The sequence below is a fragment of the Chanos chanos genome, chromosome 8 (assembly GCF_902362185.1).
Source record: "Chanos chanos chromosome 8, fChaCha1.1, whole genome shotgun sequence".
Taxonomy (NCBI): domain Eukaryota; kingdom Metazoa; phylum Chordata; class Actinopteri; order Gonorynchiformes; family Chanidae; genus Chanos; species Chanos chanos.
Window position 1 is genome coordinate 9,813,857 of NC_044502.1, and position 18,665 is coordinate 9,832,521.

General features: G+C 43.8%; 3 protein-coding genes across 3 annotated transcripts in view; 2 read left to right on the forward strand and 1 right to left on the reverse strand.

Annotated features, from left to right (window-relative positions):
* The first annotated feature begins 39 nt into the window (after nucleotides 1-39).
* LOC115819266 (E3 ubiquitin/ISG15 ligase TRIM25-like) lies at nucleotides 40-5,610 on the forward strand. Its single transcript, XM_030782830.1, has 7 exons — nucleotides 40-636; nucleotides 1,527-1,622; nucleotides 2,116-2,349; nucleotides 2,482-2,641; nucleotides 3,192-3,236; nucleotides 3,839-3,931; nucleotides 5,004-5,610. Exons 1-7 carry the CDS (start codon nucleotides 40-42, stop codon nucleotides 5,555-5,557), a joined length of 1,779 nt encoding a protein of 592 aa, XP_030638690.1. The 3' UTR covers nucleotides 5,558-5,610.
* A 1,214-nt stretch (nucleotides 5,611-6,824) lies between these two features.
* man2b1 (mannosidase, alpha, class 2B, member 1) lies at nucleotides 6,825-16,463 on the forward strand. Its single transcript, XM_030782831.1, has 23 exons — nucleotides 6,825-6,935; nucleotides 7,187-7,289; nucleotides 7,848-8,021; nucleotides 8,365-8,558; nucleotides 8,771-8,903; nucleotides 9,265-9,410; nucleotides 9,558-9,757; nucleotides 10,067-10,187; nucleotides 10,429-10,507; nucleotides 10,621-10,730; nucleotides 11,039-11,146; nucleotides 11,248-11,364; nucleotides 12,295-12,477; nucleotides 12,727-12,824; nucleotides 12,938-13,058; nucleotides 13,514-13,632; nucleotides 13,904-14,005; nucleotides 14,155-14,242; nucleotides 14,590-14,670; nucleotides 14,979-15,200; nucleotides 15,435-15,584; nucleotides 15,802-15,904; nucleotides 16,055-16,463. Exons 1-23 carry the CDS (start codon nucleotides 6,825-6,827, stop codon nucleotides 16,168-16,170), a joined length of 2,979 nt encoding a protein of 992 aa, XP_030638691.1. The 3' UTR covers nucleotides 16,171-16,463.
* Nucleotides 16,464-17,074: 611 nt separating this feature from the next.
* trmt1 (tRNA methyltransferase 1) overlaps nucleotides 17,075-18,665 on the reverse strand; it is a 6,302-nt gene continuing 4,711 nt past the window's right edge. The window contains exons 12-15 of the mRNA XM_030782832.1: nucleotides 18,439-18,515; nucleotides 18,169-18,288; nucleotides 17,759-17,873; nucleotides 17,075-17,227 (exon numbers count right to left, since the gene is read on the reverse strand). Of these exons, the coding sequence (XP_030638692.1) occupies nucleotides 17,147-17,227; nucleotides 17,759-17,873; nucleotides 18,169-18,288; nucleotides 18,439-18,515 (393 nt within the window). The 3' untranslated portion in view covers nucleotides 17,075-17,146. The remainder of the gene's footprint in view (nucleotides 17,228-17,758; nucleotides 17,874-18,168; nucleotides 18,289-18,438; nucleotides 18,516-18,665) is intronic.

The following is an 18,665-nucleotide window of genomic DNA, read 5'->3' on the forward strand; positions in this document are numbered from 1 at the left end:
CCTCTGACAACGAAACCACAAACAACATCAGAAAGTGGAATGGCGCAAGCCAGTATTTCAGTAACGGAAAGCCAATTTAGGTGCTCAATATGCCTGGACATTTTGAAAGATCCAGTATCGACACCCTGCGGACACACATACTGTATGGTATGTATTAACAGCTATTGGGATAAAGCCGACACTGGTCCATGCAGCTGTCCGCAGTGTCGAGAGACGTTTAGTCCAAGGCCAGTTTTACGCAGAAATACCGTACTCGCCGAAGTAGTGGAAAAGCTGAAACTCAACGAGGTGCTCTGCACCGGAGCTCCTGAGCCGTACCTCGGTGGAGTAGGGGATGTTGCTTGTGACTTCTGCCCCGTGGAGAACAAGCTCAAGGCGGTCAAATCCTGCTTGGCTTGCCTGGTCTCTTTCTGTGAAATGCACGTTGCTCCACACAGGGAAGTGGGGACTCTCAGGCGACACCGATTAGTAGACGCGATAGAGAATTTAGCTGACAGATTATGCGCGCAGCATCGGCTTGGCCTGCAGGGCGGTGGTTTCGACAGCGACGCGGGGGACTGGAGCGGTGATTGTTTACTGTGTGAGGCGGACCAAGAAGAAGCACACCATGTAGATTCCCAAAGAGCAAGGAAACAGGTGGGAGACCCCGACACGGTTAACGCTTCACTTAGTGTTCCATTAGAATGTCGATCAGTTTATTCATTGCGAGGACTACGACTACTTGTTGATTGTTGATTCAAGACAATCATGTTTTATGATGAGTGCAATGTTCTCTGTAAGTATCATGCCGTTGTTCAGTTAGCTGATTTAGCTGGTCAGCATTTCCAATGCGAGGAAGAGGGGCCGCTTTGGAGACCGTTAGTAATGATCGTACTTTGGCACTGTCTTTGGACTGGGCTCCTCCTTCACCCTAACTTTTATCCGTAAGAGGGGATAGATCACCAATATAGAACAGTCTGTATCACTTAGCACTCACTACGGATAGAGAAGACAGGAAAAAGATGACTCCTGGCGACACAACCTACGGGAGAGCAGTAACTATTCAAGGACAGCAGAATGTTCTAACCCTTAGTGCTATTTATGGACAAAGCTATTCCTGTAATATCCTCTCACCAGTTTTCCTTATAAAATCACTTTTGCCCCCCCCCCCCACTTGAATTTATGCCATAAACTGAGACAGTGGTTTCTGTTCCCCAACTGATGGATAATTAATTATTTGTAAGAATTATTACTAATTATTAAGAATAATTGAATAATTAATCAGTGTTAGATTACACACCTCTGTCTGATTGCCAGTACACTATCATCCCTTTGTTTTGAAACCAGTTCCATTACACCACACAGTATGTAGCTACTGCCCATCTTTGGACAGTTACTGTTTCACTTCGTTAATAGGAATGGCGTGTAGTAATAGCATTTTTTCTGTCCCTACGTGCTCTTGTATTTGTGTATAAAATATTTCAATACTGTGCAGCTCCTCACCAGAGAGAGGTGTATTTTAAGAAACTCTCTGCCTAATGATTCAGGCGCAAGTGCAAAACTCCCAGAGGGCTGTACAGAGCAGGATACAGAATGGGGAGAGAGATTTGGAAGAGCTTCAGCAGACGCTCGATTCCCTTAAGGTGACTTTTAAAGGATTTTTTGTTGTTGTTGTTGTTGTTGTTTCAGATCAAATTGAATTATTTATCTAAGAAATTGCTTTAAGTAATGTATAATGAATCAGTAAATGAACCACAAGAGCTCTCTAAATATGCTTAATGATTCCTGTTTTTCATATTTAATGATTAGCATGATTCAGATTGAAAAGTATTTATCAATGACAATTCCCGTTTGGAAAAAAAAAAACCTAGATATATGTGTACAGACGCTAACGCTATTCATGTGGATGAATTCCCTTTAGGGGAAAGCTGACTCAGAGCTTCTGCGTGACTGATCTTAAAATAGATTGTTCTGAGAAAAACAATTACTGTGAAGCTTGGATATGTTATTGTAGATGGTTCTTTAAGTTGTTTAGGGGACTCGACCACTCAGTCTGTTTATGGTTGTCTTATACCACTGTAAACTCCTGAGCCTAATGGCTGTGATATAGCGGACTGTGATCTGTGCCTTTTGCAGTGCTCCTCATCAGCTGTGCTGGAGGAGAGTGAGGCTCTATTCAGCGAGCTTGCTCAGAGGCTGGAGAAGACACGGGCGGAGGTGCAAACACGCCTTTTGGGTAGGGAAAAGGCGATGCTAGGGCGGGTGGAGAGGGAGATGGAGGAGCTAGAGAGAGAGCTGGCGGAGCTCCGGAAAAGGGACCAGGAGATGAACGAACTGCTCCTCACCGAGGACAACGCCCATTTCCTGCAGGTCAGCCAATCAGATAGCGTTCATTTGGGTCCGCATCTATGATCCACGGAAGGTTGTGCTTTCATGGGACGTGATTTCTAGCTGAATTCTGAAGGTTTTTGTTTTTTCTTCTTTTTTTTTTTGTCTGACCAGATGGCCCCTCTACTCTGCATGCTTCCAATCAAGGGGCGTCGCCCTCGATCGGTAGAGGTGTCCACAGAGGGTTTCAGTGCAGCGAGAAAAGCCCTGAGCCATCTGAGGGCCAGGATCGAGGAGTTGTGCAGAGAGGAAGTGGAGAAGATCGGCAAAGCTGGTAATACTAGAGTGTTTGCTTTGATTTTACACAAATGTTGAACTTTTCTATAATATAGACATGCTTTGCACTATTTTATACTATATTGACCAGCACTACAACAGGGCTGGATAACCCCTTAATTAAAATGTTGCTTGAAGCAACAGACGTGGTCACAGCCACTGTATGTAGCAATATATTGAGTCATGTCACAGGAAATACTAACATCATAACAAGTGTCCTGTAAATTGTTAGTTGGTTCTGTGTAGCTGTGTCAGTTTAGTGTTTCTAGATGTTTCATCAAGGTCAATGACTCCATTTCACATTTACCCGTTATAGAGTGTCAGTTGTAAATCTATGGACTGGGGTCAGTTTACCTGAGAAGGAGGTTAGTTTGAGTTTGCATGAACTTTTACACCTAGGTGGGCTGGGATGGTGTAGAATTAGATTACCTGAGAAACTGTGTAAAGATATTATTACTGGGTCAAGGTCACTAACAAAGAGCTATTTTATTGCAGAAAAATATTTATGTAAAATATTGAGTCCATGTTTTTTTTATTTCTGTCAATAGTTGGTGAAAACTCAGCCCATCACTTGCCTGGGGAGAATCAAAAAGGTAGGCTTCAGATTTCAAATTTAAAATTTAAAATTTTGAGTTTAGGTACTTGGAGACCTACAAACCATCAATGTTCTACATAACAGAATTCATAACAATGTTCTACATAACAGAGATTGTTACAACACACACACACACACACACAAGCATAAATGCCAGTAGTCTTGTTTCTCTGGTCCGCTGAAGCTGTCAGTTGTATAATAAATGAAAGGTGGGATCAGATTCTGTGCTGATGTTCTCTCTTCTCATTGGCCGTAGTTGGCCTCTGAATATCAGCGTTGACCCACTTCTCCAGACACTTAGGCAGGGTGAACATGCTCTTTACAAAGACACAGTGTTATTCTTTAATTAGTCTTGAATTATTCAAGGCAGGGAGGACACTGATAGCTCAAACACATGTTTGATCTCCGCTGTGTTCGACGCACCGGGGTGTCAAATGGAACTTGACAATAAAACCCTCAAAAAAAGGGCAAAGCAATGAACTTAGGGGCTATACAGTTAACCGATCTCTCTCTCTCTCTTGATTTTCTCCTACTCCTCGTTTTCTTTCTTTCCCTTTTTTCCTCCATCCCTCCTTTTTTTTCCTCTTCTCCCGTCAGCAGCAGCAGCAGCAGCAGCAGCACCAAAGGCATTCCCCCTGTCCGCCCCGGCCCTCCAGCCGGCGGATCAGCGTCTGAGATCCTCCTTTCTCAGGTGTAAGTACCGTCCACGGTGACGCAGCGGTAACCCGAGTCCCGCTCATTTTCACACCCCCGTGCCAACTAGGCTGTCCCTCTCTCTGACATGTGTAGATATGCGTTTGGCAGCCACACAGCGTGATCTCAGATACCGGATCCCCACAGCGATACTTCCCTCTCAGTCCATCAGATGGGTCTTTACTTATCGCCGAGCGATACGATGCTACGGTGCCTAAGTCTAATTTGTGTAGTAATCAGGCATAGCTCTCATTGTAAGCTTTTGTTAAAGACTAAACCTGGGGATCACTGTTATCATTATAGTCTTCCAGTGGGTTTAGAGAACACGGATATGTATCTGTTCCTCTCAGAACTGTTTGAAATGGATCTAGATGCTCACACATGCTCTTTGATGCGGTACAGGTTGGATGCATCTATACATGCAAAGATTAGTATGATAGAATTCGGTAAAATACAGAGTGGTTCATTTGAAGCAAAACTGTCGTTGTGACAGGTTAAAAGTATTTATTGTTATTTATAGTTTAGGAACATAAAATAAGGGGACAAACAATCAATACATATATCGCAAAACAGTCACTGCGTTTAACACGCAGCGCTTCATTTTGTAACATTTTTAGACTTCAGATTTCAAGGTGGTCAGTGCATTGGATGCTGTGTCTGTATTTTTAAGGGAGCACCATAAGAAGGATGTGAGGCAGGGGCGGGAGAGCACAAAGAGACACAGAATAGATGAAGATAGAGATGAGAGAGGATTACCTTGTTTAAATATTAGGTAGAGCTGGGCTGGTCCTATTCATCTCTGTTCAATGAGAATTTAATAATCACATATCTGTGGGAGGGATTGGTGTTTGATGGGTTTCGCACAAAATTTTGGACGGGTGTGCATTATTTCAAGCAATGCACCCGTATCTTAAAGGTTTCATTTGATACAAATTGTCAATTTGTCGAACACCTGCTAGAGGACACAGTAAGGATTTTGCATATGAAGAACAACACATTACAGTATTACAGACAGGCAAGACTGAAATACTAGTTTATTTGTTTGTAAGCTCTATTCTTTTGACCTCCGCAGTTTACTGCCACCTGACATTGGACCCAGATACAGCCCATCCCACCCTGTGTCTCCTAGATGGCTCCCAAGGAGCCCACTGCGGGGAGGAACCCCAGCCATACGCTCCTCACCCCCAACGCTTTGACAGCGTGGCCCAAGTCTTGTGCAAAGAAGGCCAGTTTGGGAGCAGTTACTGGGAGGTGGAGTGGAGAGGTGGGGGGTGGGTAGACATCGGAGTGACGTACAAGGGCATCGGGAGGAAGGGAGGCGGGAAGCCGTGCTTGCTGGGCCGCAACGAAAACTCGTGGCGCTTGCGTTGCACCCACGCCGGCTACGCCGCCTGGCACGACAACAGGAAAACCACCGTGGCCGCGCCTCCCTGTCCCCGGATCGGAGTCTTCCTGGAAAGGCAGAAAGGAGCGCTCTCTTTCTACAGCGTCTCTGACTCCGTGACTCTGCTGCACACCTTCAGCTGCCTGTTCTCCCAGCCACTCTATCCTGCTTTCAGACTGGACCTAGACTCCACCCTTCTCATCTGTCAACCTGAGGGTCCCAATGGTGACTCTACCCTTTGACCTCCACCCGTGGAAGTCCCATCTAAGGCTTGAACCCCGGTATGTTCTCAAAATCACCCCAACCCACTACACTAAAGATCTCTTACAGTTCGTCTCAGATGGTTCCCACAATTACCTTATGACATCATGGTACTTATATGTATAAGGGGAAAAAAATGATGTCCAAAAGAGTTCCCAAGGAGTGGAGAGTCATACAGAACAGTGACTCCTACGGGAGTTTGAGTTTGAGTTTGCCAGCGGTGGGACTGAGCTGAGTTAAGAGGATTTGAAAACTCATTCTGAGAACTTTCAGAGAACTGCACTCCAAGCAAAAAGTGGAGGATACCAGTGATTTCCAGCCATCCCAATGCATTCCTGTTCTATCTCCCAATGCAAATATGATCAAATCCTTGATTTGCGTGGTACTAAGATTTCAAGTGTGACCTGCGAAGAGAGCACCATGTCCTGGCTGTATGTGTAATTGCCATTTGTATGGTTTTGTAAGATACAGCTCTTTTTTTCCTGAAAAGTATTTGAATTTCTGTAACTGTGTTTTAAAATAAAAAGCCTGAGGACCAAGCATTTTAACAGGTTTTTTTCAGGACTCTTAAATCAAAGAAAAATAAAGTATGACATTGCTGAAATAAACCTGCATATGAACTTCACTAAAATCAAATTCGGGTTGTGAGATCTTCTTTTGACAGTTCTGTTACTTGTATGCCTGTATTGACAGTTTTGTTTTGTTTCGGTTTTTTCTTCCGTGCATTCTTGAGGTTCTAAGATTTTGTATTTTCAAGGTTCACGTCAAGGACATTTAGACTGATTCCGGTTGAGATTACAACCTGTGGCCTTAAATACTTCAAAATTTCTCCCAGTGCTCATGGTAATTTGTGTCTTGAATACTGCCCTTTTACCTCTTATGGAGCCATCTCATAGAAAAAGCCTGTATCTTGGCATGATGCTGCTAATTTTGGCGGAATGAAATCTTCTAAATCCTTCCTATGCACTCACAAACGTCTTTACAGGCCTTTTTATTTTGCGTATTATTCTCTTGTCCAGTGATTGTGCGTGGAAGTGATTGTATCAACTGTGCCTGGTCAATAAAAAAAGCATCTGTGTAACCAATATCTCAAGTACATTCATCGTGTTTCCCTCAGTCTTTTCTGTACAGCATATACACTGTTTGTTGTTCCACAGTGAATTCCTGCAAATAACAATTGTACTTCCGCTAAAAAGAATCACATGCAATAACAAAAACCGCGGGTCATATGACTTCAGTCATTTCAATATGGCGGCTCATACAGCATACTGGGCTGCTGTTCTTTTCCTCTCCCTAATTGGGGTTTGGGGCTTCCCCACCGGTCCGGTATTTAATCGCGACCCAGTTTGTGGCTACAAGGTGAGTCAGTCAAGCATTTTCAAACGTATCGTGTGAATCCTGCTTGTCGTTAGACGCTGGCTGCAGCAAAGTGAATCCCTGAAAATGAAAACTCTTTTCACTTTCGCTGTCTGGATGTTTTCCGATTGCCTAATATAACACTTTGTAACGGAATTATCAGTTCTACGTGTCATTTTATTCGCAGTTAACCACTTTATTTACCGTTCGTTTCTCGTGTCTTTGCGTTTGTAACTTTATGTTGGCATACTTAGTCATGTCCGGCGACACAGCCCAGCATGCTGAACGTTCACCTGATCCCGCATACGCACGACGATGTCGGCTGGCTTAAGACTGTGGACCAATACTTCTATGGAGGTCAGACTTACTATTTATCCACTTATCCCCAAAATCAAAACTCGTGATTGTATTAAGAAGAATGTAAAATGCCACGTTGCATTTTAAAAGTGAGTGGAGCAGAATACCTATTTATCAAAGACAGGCTCATTTGGGAATCATTCTTATCTGATGTGTTATATTTCTTTGCTTAACACAGAAATACACTTGCTGACATACCAGTTCTGTTTAAGTGAACAGTACATTTCAACAAAACGATGACGGTCTTTTTGCTCTGAAAGTTTTAAGTGATTTTTGACGGAGAGAAATAGGCAGAATTTTCAGTTGATATCATATGATATTCACATTGCACATTAAAGATTAACTTAGCTCATGACTTTTAAAACAAGCCCATAATTCTGCTTATCGGTGTTTTTGTAGTATTGTAGAACGTATGGGTATCAATGTGACCGTCTGCTGACAACAGGTGACTGCATAGTTAGAAAGTTGGCTAAGCTTATGTTTGACTTGACAGAAGAGTTGAGTTGGGTATATGAAGACTGACTCTGTTTGTTGACTCCTGAACTTTGCGTATTTCAGATCGTAATGAAATTCAGCATGCAGGGGTTCAGTATATCTTGGACTCTGTGGTGGAGCAGTTGCAAAAAGACCCAGCACGACGTTTCATCTATGTTGAAACCGCCTTCTTCTACCGCTGGTGGAGGAGGCAAAACCAGGCCACGCGTAAAATTGTCACCCAACTTGTCAACGAGGGTGAGAACAAACTGCTTCATATTACTTCCTTTTTGGTGGACTTGTGTTATTTTATTTCTCTTCAGGACATTAATTAACATTTTTTTCCTTTTCTGACTATGCGTCTTTCTCTTTTACTTTTTCAACGTTCAAGTTTCAAGTTTATTTAGAGCCCAATATCAGTCAAAGGGCTCTACATGCCCACAACATGCCCACAACATGCCCACAACTTTTATATAGGAAAGAGGTGATGACACGTAATCTCAAGAGTCTAAGTGCTGCCTCATTTTGACTATGCACATGTGGTCTCTCTCTCTGTCTCTCTCTCTCTCTCTCTCTCTGTCTCTCTCTCTGCCACCCACAGGACGTCTTGAGTTTATAAATGGAGGCTGGTGTATGAGTGATGAGGCTACCACACATTACAGTGCTGTTATTGACCAGATGACTCTGGGACTGCGTTTCCTAAACGACACGTTTGGGGAGTGCGGCCGTCCCCGCGTTGCCTGGCACATTGACCCCTTTGGTCATGCCCGTGAACACGCCTCAATGTTTGCCCAGGTGATGACAAATACAAAAAAAAAATACCATTAATAATAACATTAATAACATAACAATAATAACAACAATTTTCTCTTTCACTGTACCAAGATTTGAATTTTTTTGAATTCCCCTTAACTAAACTCATTTCCTGACATCCTCCTCTTGTTTTGTACGCCTGGCGGCATGTTGTTGATATTCTCCTTTTCTGTGTTTATTGTTTTGCGCTGAAGATGGGTTTTGATGGCTTCTTCTTTGGCCGACTGGACTATCAGGACAAGGGGCGTAGGATAAGGACCAAAGAAATGGAGATGTTATGGAGGGCCAGTGACACGCTGACCCCGCCCACTGCTGACCTCTTCACTGGTATTGACTTTTTACTCTCATAACTCCTCAACTGTCACTTCTGATGTTGCTGCTGTCAGTGTTGTTGACCCCTTTTTGACCCCAAATGCCGAGCGAGAATGAATTCCTCCCCTGAAAATTTACTGTCGTATGCCATAAGGTCAAAACTGAAGACTAAGCATAATCGGCAGGTGAGAGAAAAGTCTCCAGTCGGCTGTCTGATTAAGATTAAAGATTAAAAGATTAAGATTAAAGATCTGACCAGGTGAGCTGTCTGTTTTGTATATGAGTAAGAATGATGTTGACTAGAAATGTCCGCCTTTTTGAATAAGTTTGGTTCTTTTAAACAAGCTTTTTCTTCCCCTTCCACATTTCTCCACAGGAATCCTTCCCAATGGTTACAACCCTCCTGATGGCTTCTGCTGGGACCAGTCTTGCAGTGACGCACCAATCCGTGACGACCCGGATCTAGAGGACTACAACGTGGACCAAATGGTGTTCAAGTTTCTAGAAGTTGCAGAGTCTCAGGTTAGTTTATATTGCCATGTCTGAATTTCATAGACTTTCCCACTTAAGTCATTTTTCAGTTGCTAACTGGATTAGTAGACCAAATATTTTTGTCCTTTAATATCTTGTTTTGAATGAAAATAGTGACTGTTGAGAAATCGTTCACAGGCAACTTGGTACAAAACCAATCACATCGTCATGACCATGGGCTCAGACTTCCAGTATGAGAATGCTAACATGTGGTACAAGAACATGGACAAACTCATCCACTACGTCAATGCCCAGCAGTCCAATGGCAGCAGGGTGAACGTGCTGTACTCCACTCCTTCTTGTTACCTCCAGGAGCTACACAGAGCCAACCTCACCTGGTCAGTGGGCTTTCACTAAGGCTCCTGTTCATAAAGTTTATACAGTGCCGTGCTGTGTGGACACATATGTTCCCACAGAAAGGAATCACTATAAAATTGAACTAGGGTATGATTGGTGGAATTGGCTTTAGGGGGGTGGTACTGTGTATCTGATAAAACAAGGAAGAGCTAAACTTTCAGCTGCAGTGTACAACATTACTCTTCAATGTTGCAATTTTTTGTAAGAAGAGTCACTCACTCACTCCTTCACTCGCTCATTCTCTCTCTCTCTCTTTCTCTCTCGTCACTCTTGTCGTTGTGTTACCTCAGGCCACTGAAGACTGATGACTTTTTCCCTTATGCCGATGCTGCACATGACTTTTGGACCGGTTACTTCACCAGCCGCCCAGCACTGAAACGCTACGAGCGAGAGAGTAACAGTCGCCTGCAGGTACTCTCCCCAGTGAATTTAAAGCAATGCTCTCATGCTCTACTGAACCTCAAATCTGCTCATGGAACCAGTGTTCTTTTGTAAAACCAATATAGAACTGGCTTTCTGTGGACATGCTGCTGGATATGTTCTCCCCAGAACACCCCAGTTCTCTCATAACCATAGTGAACAATTTCTAAATAAATGTCTTTGAATCAGTGTTTTTTTAGAGAGATGTTTGTGTGCTTGTGTGTTCTCCTAGACCTGCAACCAGCTGGAGGTCCTCGGTGGTCCGAAATCAAGGAGAGGCCCCCACGGTGAAGGCGACAGTGACACTATGAGTCAGTCTGCATTTATAAATCTTCACCGCCGCCCCTCCCATACACATTTCGATTGGTCTGAGCAGTGTGTTTTACTGTGATTGACACTTCCACTGCATGGTTGTCATTGGCAGGAAAGGCGATGGCCGTAGCCCAGCACCACGACGCCGTGTCAGGCACAGAGAAACAGCACGTTGCCTATGACTACGCCAGGAGGCTGGCCACAGGCTGGGCCCATTGTGAGGTATGAACACTTCTCATCTAAGGCTCATTTTTAGCTGGTATTATGGCTTATAGGTTGCTTGGTCTAATTCATTTCAGCATATGTTAATTAAGAGGAGTGATTGAAGTCCCTATTTCCAACCTATCCTTTTTGGTCGGTATGCATTGAAATGAAGCGTTATTGTTATGAAAAAGATTGAGGTGAAGATGAAGAAGAAGTGATAGGGGTTAGGAATCTAAAGATGGTGCACTCCGTTGCGTCATGTGACTATTCAAATGTGTGGTCATTAACCATCTCTCTTTATCTCTCTCTCTCCCACCTTCTCCTAGGTGCTGGTCAGTAACTCATTGGCTGTGCTCAGTGGATCTGATGCTCCGCGAATTTACTGTGAGGGTCTTAATATCAGTGTGTGTCCCCTTACAGAGAGCAGCCAAAAGGTAGAGCAAAACAAAACCCTCAGGTTGCCAAGCAGCAGTGTTTTTTTTTTCACTGTTACGCAGTGTTTAATGCCAGTTCTCCCTCTGTGTCTCTCTCTCAGTTCACTATGACTGTGTATAACCCTCTGGGACGAGCTGTGACCTGGTCAGTGAGACTGCCAGTCAATGGAACTGCATACAGTGTCATAGATCCAAGAGGAAAAAGTGTGGCCTCTGAGGTGTCTGAATACTTCATTCATTCATTCTCTCTCTCTCTCTTTCTCTCTCCCTCTCTCTCTTTCTCACAGTCACTCTCTCACTCAGTCGGTCACTCACTCACTCACACACTCACTCACACAAATACATACAATGTCCTATGGGTTGCATGAGTGCATAATTTTACAACTCAAGTGCTCCTTTCCTGAAAAACTCGAGTTTTCAAGTACTCAGTTGGGGGGCATAGAGTAAAGCATAAAACTGGTCAAATTAATGATATGAAGATAACAGTTGGTTTTACCTTACGCAATGGTGAAGTATGGATGATACCGACGATATTTTAGCGTTATTGTCACCAACATTCTACAGTAGACCAGGATAGAAAGTTTAGTTAACAAAGTGGGTTTATTGTGTTTAGATATAGTGGCTGGTTTTTTGGTAAATTCGGTGAAACCTGATCATCGTTAGTAAACCCAACCGACATAAAAACGAAATTAGTCATATTTGCTTGCATCTATTTTTTAACATTAATTTGTTAAGCCGCGTTACTGTAGTAGCCTAGTCTATTATATGACAGGCTTGATGTCAGAGCCATCCTTGAGAAATCCGTCCACAACTCATAATTGTTGCACATTTATTTCATCATCACAACAACAGAAAATTTGCGGGTGTGAAATACAACAACAAAGCAAACAAACAATTGCTTCACCCTTTTCTGCTGTCGCCATCTTTCCTCTCGTTTACCAAAGGCTCTAACTGGAAACCGAGTGCGCGCGAGACCTAGCGTCGCTCGATGTTAATGTAGAAACTGGAAGAATTGATATAACTGCTGGAGTAGTCTGTGCAACCCCTACTGCGTCCCTCTTCCTTGCAATAGCTGCACTGTTTACATTACATCTGACCTCACTTTTAATGATTAACTCCGCTGGTGTTTGTGTGTGTGTCCATTGTAGGTGATTCCGGTATCTAAGGCCACCCAGCTGATCAGGAGGGACAGGGGCTATGCCATGTATGAGCTTGTGTTCCAGGTTCAGGCCCCTCCTATGGGCTTTAGCACTTACTCCATCTCCATGCTTCAGACCGGGCCTCCAGCAGCCTCACCCAAGTTCAGAGCTCCTCGCACCATCCAGAACAAGGTGTGTCTCACTGGAATTCAAAACAGACTATATGTTCAGTGACATGGAAATCAGCCCTCTGCCTGTCACTTGCTAATTTGTGTGCTAGTTAAATCAAGAACATGCAAATGTTCTCCGGAATACGCACATAACCTTTTGCTAGTGAAATGAAAACGTCCTACAGACTTGGTTTTATCTTGTAGTGCTTTTTTCTTCTAGCATATGCCAGATGTTGAATAGGTTGTCCGTTCGGTTGTATCTCCGTTTTAGTATCTGAAGGTGACCTTTGATCCCGACACCGGTCTTCTGACTAGCTTGAGTAACCTTGAGACTCTGCAGACCATCAAGCTGAGCCAGAACTTCTACTGGTCAGTACCTTCTGAAAGACTCTCTGTGCATTCCTGCTTGGATAGGTTAATGGATAGGTGACACTCTTTGGTGTGTGTGTGTTTGTGTGTGTGCATTTGAATGTGTCTCTCAGGTACAATGCCAGTGATGGAAAGAACAAAGATAGTGATCAGCCATCAGGGGCTTACATCTTCAGACCCAACTCCTCTACACCCTTCACCGTGAGCAAGACCGCTAAGATAGAGACTGTACAGGTAAAAAAAAAAAAACCCACACGGTACAAAGTCTACGTGGGCCGTGACAGACTCTTATCTCTCAAACCCTCCTTCTGGTACAGTGGAGAAACATGCTCATCTCATATACATGTAGCAGCTGGTCACGGTTACATTTGACTGTTTTGAATATCCTTGTCGGGCAGTCTGGTTTCTGTGAGAACCGTGTAACTTTGCCACCGACACGCAGCGGACATAATGCTCTGCTGCCGTCTCGATGGATAATTCATGTCTGCGTGAATTATTAAAAGCATAGACCACCAATATAAGAGAGGACTAGCAGGGATCTTCACTCAGTATTCAAATGTATGTAAACGTACTGTCTTCTTGTCTTTTCTGTGTGTGTGCATCTCTTGGTCTCACATTCCCTTTCCCATGCTCTGCTTGTGTGTGTGTGTGTGTGTGTGCGTGTGTGTGTGTGTGTGTGTGTGAGACAGAACGGGGTGGTTCAGGAGGTGAAGCAGTGGTTCAGTCCCTGGATTTCCCAGGTGGTGCGTCTGTATGAGGACAGCAGGGAACTGGAGCTGGAGTGGACTGTTGGACCGGTGCCAGTAGAGTGAGTAGTACACGCACACACACACACACACACACACACACACACACTCTCTCTCGCTCCCAAAGGAAAAAGTGTGGCTTCTGAGGTGTCAGAATACCTTATTTCCCTCTTAACCTGTCCAGTTCCCTTTGACACACATTTAATAATATGGTATCAATATGGTATCAACTTTATTGCGTTATCTCGGATTGGTCTGTTTTTATGTGTACCTAGATAAGATCATTTGCGTGTACCTGCTCTTGTCCGACTCTTTCTTATCCTCCTCTTTCAGCGATGACCTGGGAAAAGAAGTCATCACTCGTCTGGACACCGACATCTTGTCCTCCGGCTATTTCTACACTGACTCCAACGGACGGGAGGTCCTGGAGCGGCGGTGAGGAGAATGAGCGATGACATCAGAGAAAAAGAGCCAATAGCCTTTCATATTTTAACTGCTGCCGTTTTTTTCTGCTGCGCTGCTTTAAATGTCTTCGTGTTGGACGTCTAAGAGAATCAATCTAAGTCTTTATTTGATCCGAATAGGAGAGACTTCCGACCGACGTGGGACCTCTTTCAATCTGAGCCAATAGCAGGCAACTACTATCCAGTGAACTCTCGTGTTTACATCAAGGTGTGTGTGTGTGTGTGTGTGTGTGACAGAGAGAGAGAACTTGTCACACAGGCTACCTTGTGTTTATTGGCTGTTTCTGTCATATTCAGACAGATCCAGACGTAGTCAGGGTTTATTTTTCTCTCTGTCCAGTGTCCACTTTCAACAGTCCAACTGTCTTGTATCACACAGTTATTCATATTTTATATACTTTTTGTCTGTCCTCTCTCCGTTCGTGGCCTCATTGTCACTTCTGTGGTCCGGTATTAAGAAATAAGTAATGCATTCAGTTACTGTTATCAAAATATTTATGGCATCCTTTGTTTTGATGTGTGTGTGTGTGTGTGTGTGTGTCTGTGTGTCTGCAGGATGATGCAAATCAACTGACAGTGGTGACAGATCGGTCACAGGGAGGAAGCAGCATCCTCAACGGATCACTGGAAATCATGGTGAGACACACACACACAAACACACACGCACTTTTCTCAACTTCCCACTGCCTTCTTTCCCTCTATAACTAAAGCTTAATAACCTAACCCTAACTATCAGTAAGGAAATATTCCAGCACTTTCTGTTTTGACTAAAACAGCATCTCTCTCTCTCACACACACACACACACACACACACACACACACACACACACACACACACACCCTAAACTCTCACCTCTCAGCATGACTGTCTCACAGTAACACTTAAACACCACTGACTATAACTAACTCACTGTCTCATCTCTCTCTCTCTCTCTCTGTCTCAGCTGCACAGACGGCTGTTGTATGATGACAACCGCGGCGTGGGGGAACCCCTGTCTGAGCCTGGAGAGAACGAGAACGGCCTGGTGGCCCGTGGACGCCTGCTACTGAGCCTCAGTAAACCCGCCACTGCTGCAGACACACACAGACCCCTCGCCCAGTCTATGGTGCTTCAGCCTCTACTCTCCTTCCAACAAGGAACTCTGCACCCCAACACTAAACTGGAGGTGAGAGAGAAAGAGAAAAAGAGTGGAAGAAAAGAAGAAAGGATGAGTAGGATCAGTGAATTATTGAGTCATTAGTAGGCATGAAGTATATATGTGTGTGTGTGTGTGTGTGTATATATATATATGTGTGTGTGTGTATATATGTATGTGTGTGTGTGTGTGTGTGTGTGTGTGTGTGTTTGTGGTACCACCCCTATCAGTAAGCTGTCCTCTGTGGTTTTCTCTGGCTCTCAGTTTTCTGGGCTGCAGGCTGCGCTGCCCCCTGCTGTCCATCTGCTGACAGTGTCTCAGTGGGAGAAGGATTTAGTGTTACTCAGACTGGAGCATCAGTTCCAAGCCAAGGAGAGCAAGACATACTCTCAGCCAGTCACAGTCAACCTGCAGGTTAGACTCAAACAAATCAAATCCATGCTCATCTGTAGCTCTCATATGACATAAGCATAAATTGTGGCTGAATGCAAACATCAAGGTCAAAAATGTTGACAACATCTACAAAGCTAACATTCTGAACTTTTAATTAAAAATTGATTTTCATTATGAAAGCGGTAATGTCATTTTGTAACAGATGAGAAACTGTTCTCTCTGCTCTGTCCTGGTACAGAAGCTCTTCTCTACTCTTGACGTACTGGGGGCATCTGAAATGAGTCTGGGGGCGAACCAGTGGAAAGATGAGATGAGTCGTCTAGACTGGAAAACTTCGGGGGGTAAATATATTTCCCCTTGCTACAGTCTGGTTTGTCAAAAAAGCATAAGAACATAGAGGATCATGTCAACAATCAAAAACAAAGAGAATTCACTTTTTTTTTTACTATACAGGTGTGTGTCATTTTAATGGAATTGTGGTTCTGTTTTAGGTGAGAATATGAAACCCCGGAAAGGAATGAAAGGAACAGGAGATGCCGTACCATGGGAGGTGACACTAAATCCAATGGAGATCCGCACATTCCTGCTCCGAGTCCAACAGAGATAGTTAGCTGCAGTTGACAACCTTACGACGGCCAATCAATTTCCAACAATCAGCCAATCGTATCAGATTCTCTCATGTGACATAAACTCTCTGATCTGTTTAACAGTTCTGTAGCACACCAGCACCAATGCAATTCATTCAGTTGTGTAGCTGGCTGGCATCCCAGCTTCCTACAGGTCAAACTAAAATCTTATACCGCAGGATGTCAAAGATTCTCCGTCAATGGGTTCTTGTTCGCTGAACACGTTTTAACACAGTTCCGGAAGAAGATGGATTAATGTTCAGTTTCTCTCTCTCTTTTTTTTTTTTTTTTACATCGCTGCCTGTGGACATTGTATTATTTTTTTTTTTTATCAGGGAGCTAAATGTATTCAGGACAAAACCACCCCCCCCCCCCCCCCCAAACACACACCCACCCCTTCTCAATTTACACACTGCCTCAGTCGATTTTCCACACACAGTGATTGAGTTGTGCAATAACTTACATTTTTGTATGTCAACTTTTCGTGCCTTTTAATGGATGAATATATTTTTATGAACTGATTTGTTAAAATTCTGTGAGTAATTAATAAACAATTTGTTCTCGCTGTTTAGCTTCTTATTTAAATAACACACACAAAACAAAACTTTATCTTTTTCTTACCCAACATTAATCAACATGTGCATACACAAAATAAGGCGCCATTAACTTAAAGTGAGGAGCAGCCAAGAGCATTTATTAGCCAAACAAAAATAACTGTACACTTTTCAATTGTCTAGCATGTACAATATACTCTGACCTCAGGCTCTAAAATAGGCATTGCCATCCTGACTGTATTTCTTCCTCCACTCAATTTCATATATACCCCCCTCCCACAAAAAAAAAAAAAAAAAGATTCAGAACTTAAAAGGGCTCCCCCCCCCCTATGAATTTCGACAAGTCAAGAGCTCAAAGCACTGGAATATATGATGAGAAAATGAAGTGACTTGTGAAACTTAATCAGTCCGATTTCTCTCCTTCACCAGGCGTTTGCCCAAGCTCATGGGAATAGCAGCATTTCTCTCCATTTGTGCATGTTCCCTACAGAAAGAGAGAGAGAGAGAGAGAAGAAGAATGGCATTACAGTCATTATGTCAGCAGAGAGGCAGGCAGAATTGAAAGAAGCCATCTGTGCTGTATCCATGGTAATGCAGTCAGTCTATGCACTGCTGTGTGTGGCCAGCATGCACTGAGAAGTCCTGTGTGTACATTGCACTGTCCAAAATTGTGACAGAATTCAGCTGGTGAGAGGAAAAATGTTCTTAAGTGGGACATGACCATAAAGAAGGCCCTTGTTGATCAACCATGTTTCATCAATTTAGGAGAAATTTGTTTTTTGCTCTACACAGCAATACCCATGGTCCAGGCATCCACTTGTTTGACCCGCGGACTGGTTCATTTAAAGTATTATTTAAATAATATTTGGCAAAGAAGAGCACAGCGCTACAGCAAACTGACCATAAAATGACCATAAAAGAGCATAAACCGTGTGGCTGAATCTAAAACACGTCAGAGAGCTTTTCCAGGACGGTTCCAGGCCCGGGCCGTTTTTTGTCGCTAGGGAGAACAGACCTTTCGGAACTTCTTGCAGGGGAAATTCTTCAACTGGGAAGAGTCTGTGATCTGGTTCTTCCTCTTGCCCTGAAACCGTTTTCTTTTGTCCTCCAACTCGGACGATATTCCTCCGCTGAAAACGAAAGACGGCACAAGAGTTAAGCTGCACCGACCTCCCAGGGGTCACGCCCTTACAATCGTACCCGCCCCGAGCCCAGGCGCCGAGACACACAGGACGTGACAATGCATCCGCACAGTGGGTCTCGTTCTCCGCCAGAGATGCGACTAAAACAACATTATCATCTAATCACTTAGACAACGAGGCAAATAAAACAAGCAAGCACGTGTCACCTTAACATGTTCGACAATGAACGTATGTGGGGGTTAAAAAACAAAAAACAAACAAACAAAAAAAAAAAACGACTTGCCCAGTTTTGGCCCGCGCCTTGGGCCCCCAGTTGGCTTGCGGGTTCTCCTGGAAACGGATGAGGTGTCGTTTTCGCGACTGGGGGTTGGCGTCTTCCCTGACGTCAAAACAGGCCTGCAGACTGGGCAGAGGAACATGATGTGCGTTAGCGTAAACTCAGAACACGTTACCATTATAGCGACAGTGGGTTCCCTGCATGTGACGTGTTACAATAAGAGATTACGAACATGAGATGGTAATAATCTAGCATATCCGTGAGCGGGACACTTACGTGGGTTCAGCGGACAGAATGCGGAAAGCTGGGCTTGTCTCTGAAAGCCTCTCTCTTTTTACAGGGTTGGATTTTTCCTAAGTCACAGAGAAACCCATATATTAAATGAACACATGCAGTTGAGATATTTTGACAGAACCAACATGTGATGCTAAAACTCTCTTGTCGCGGGCTGCTCTCCTTTCCGTGGGCGGTAAATCTGACTCTGCACAGAGAGAACTGTTTGA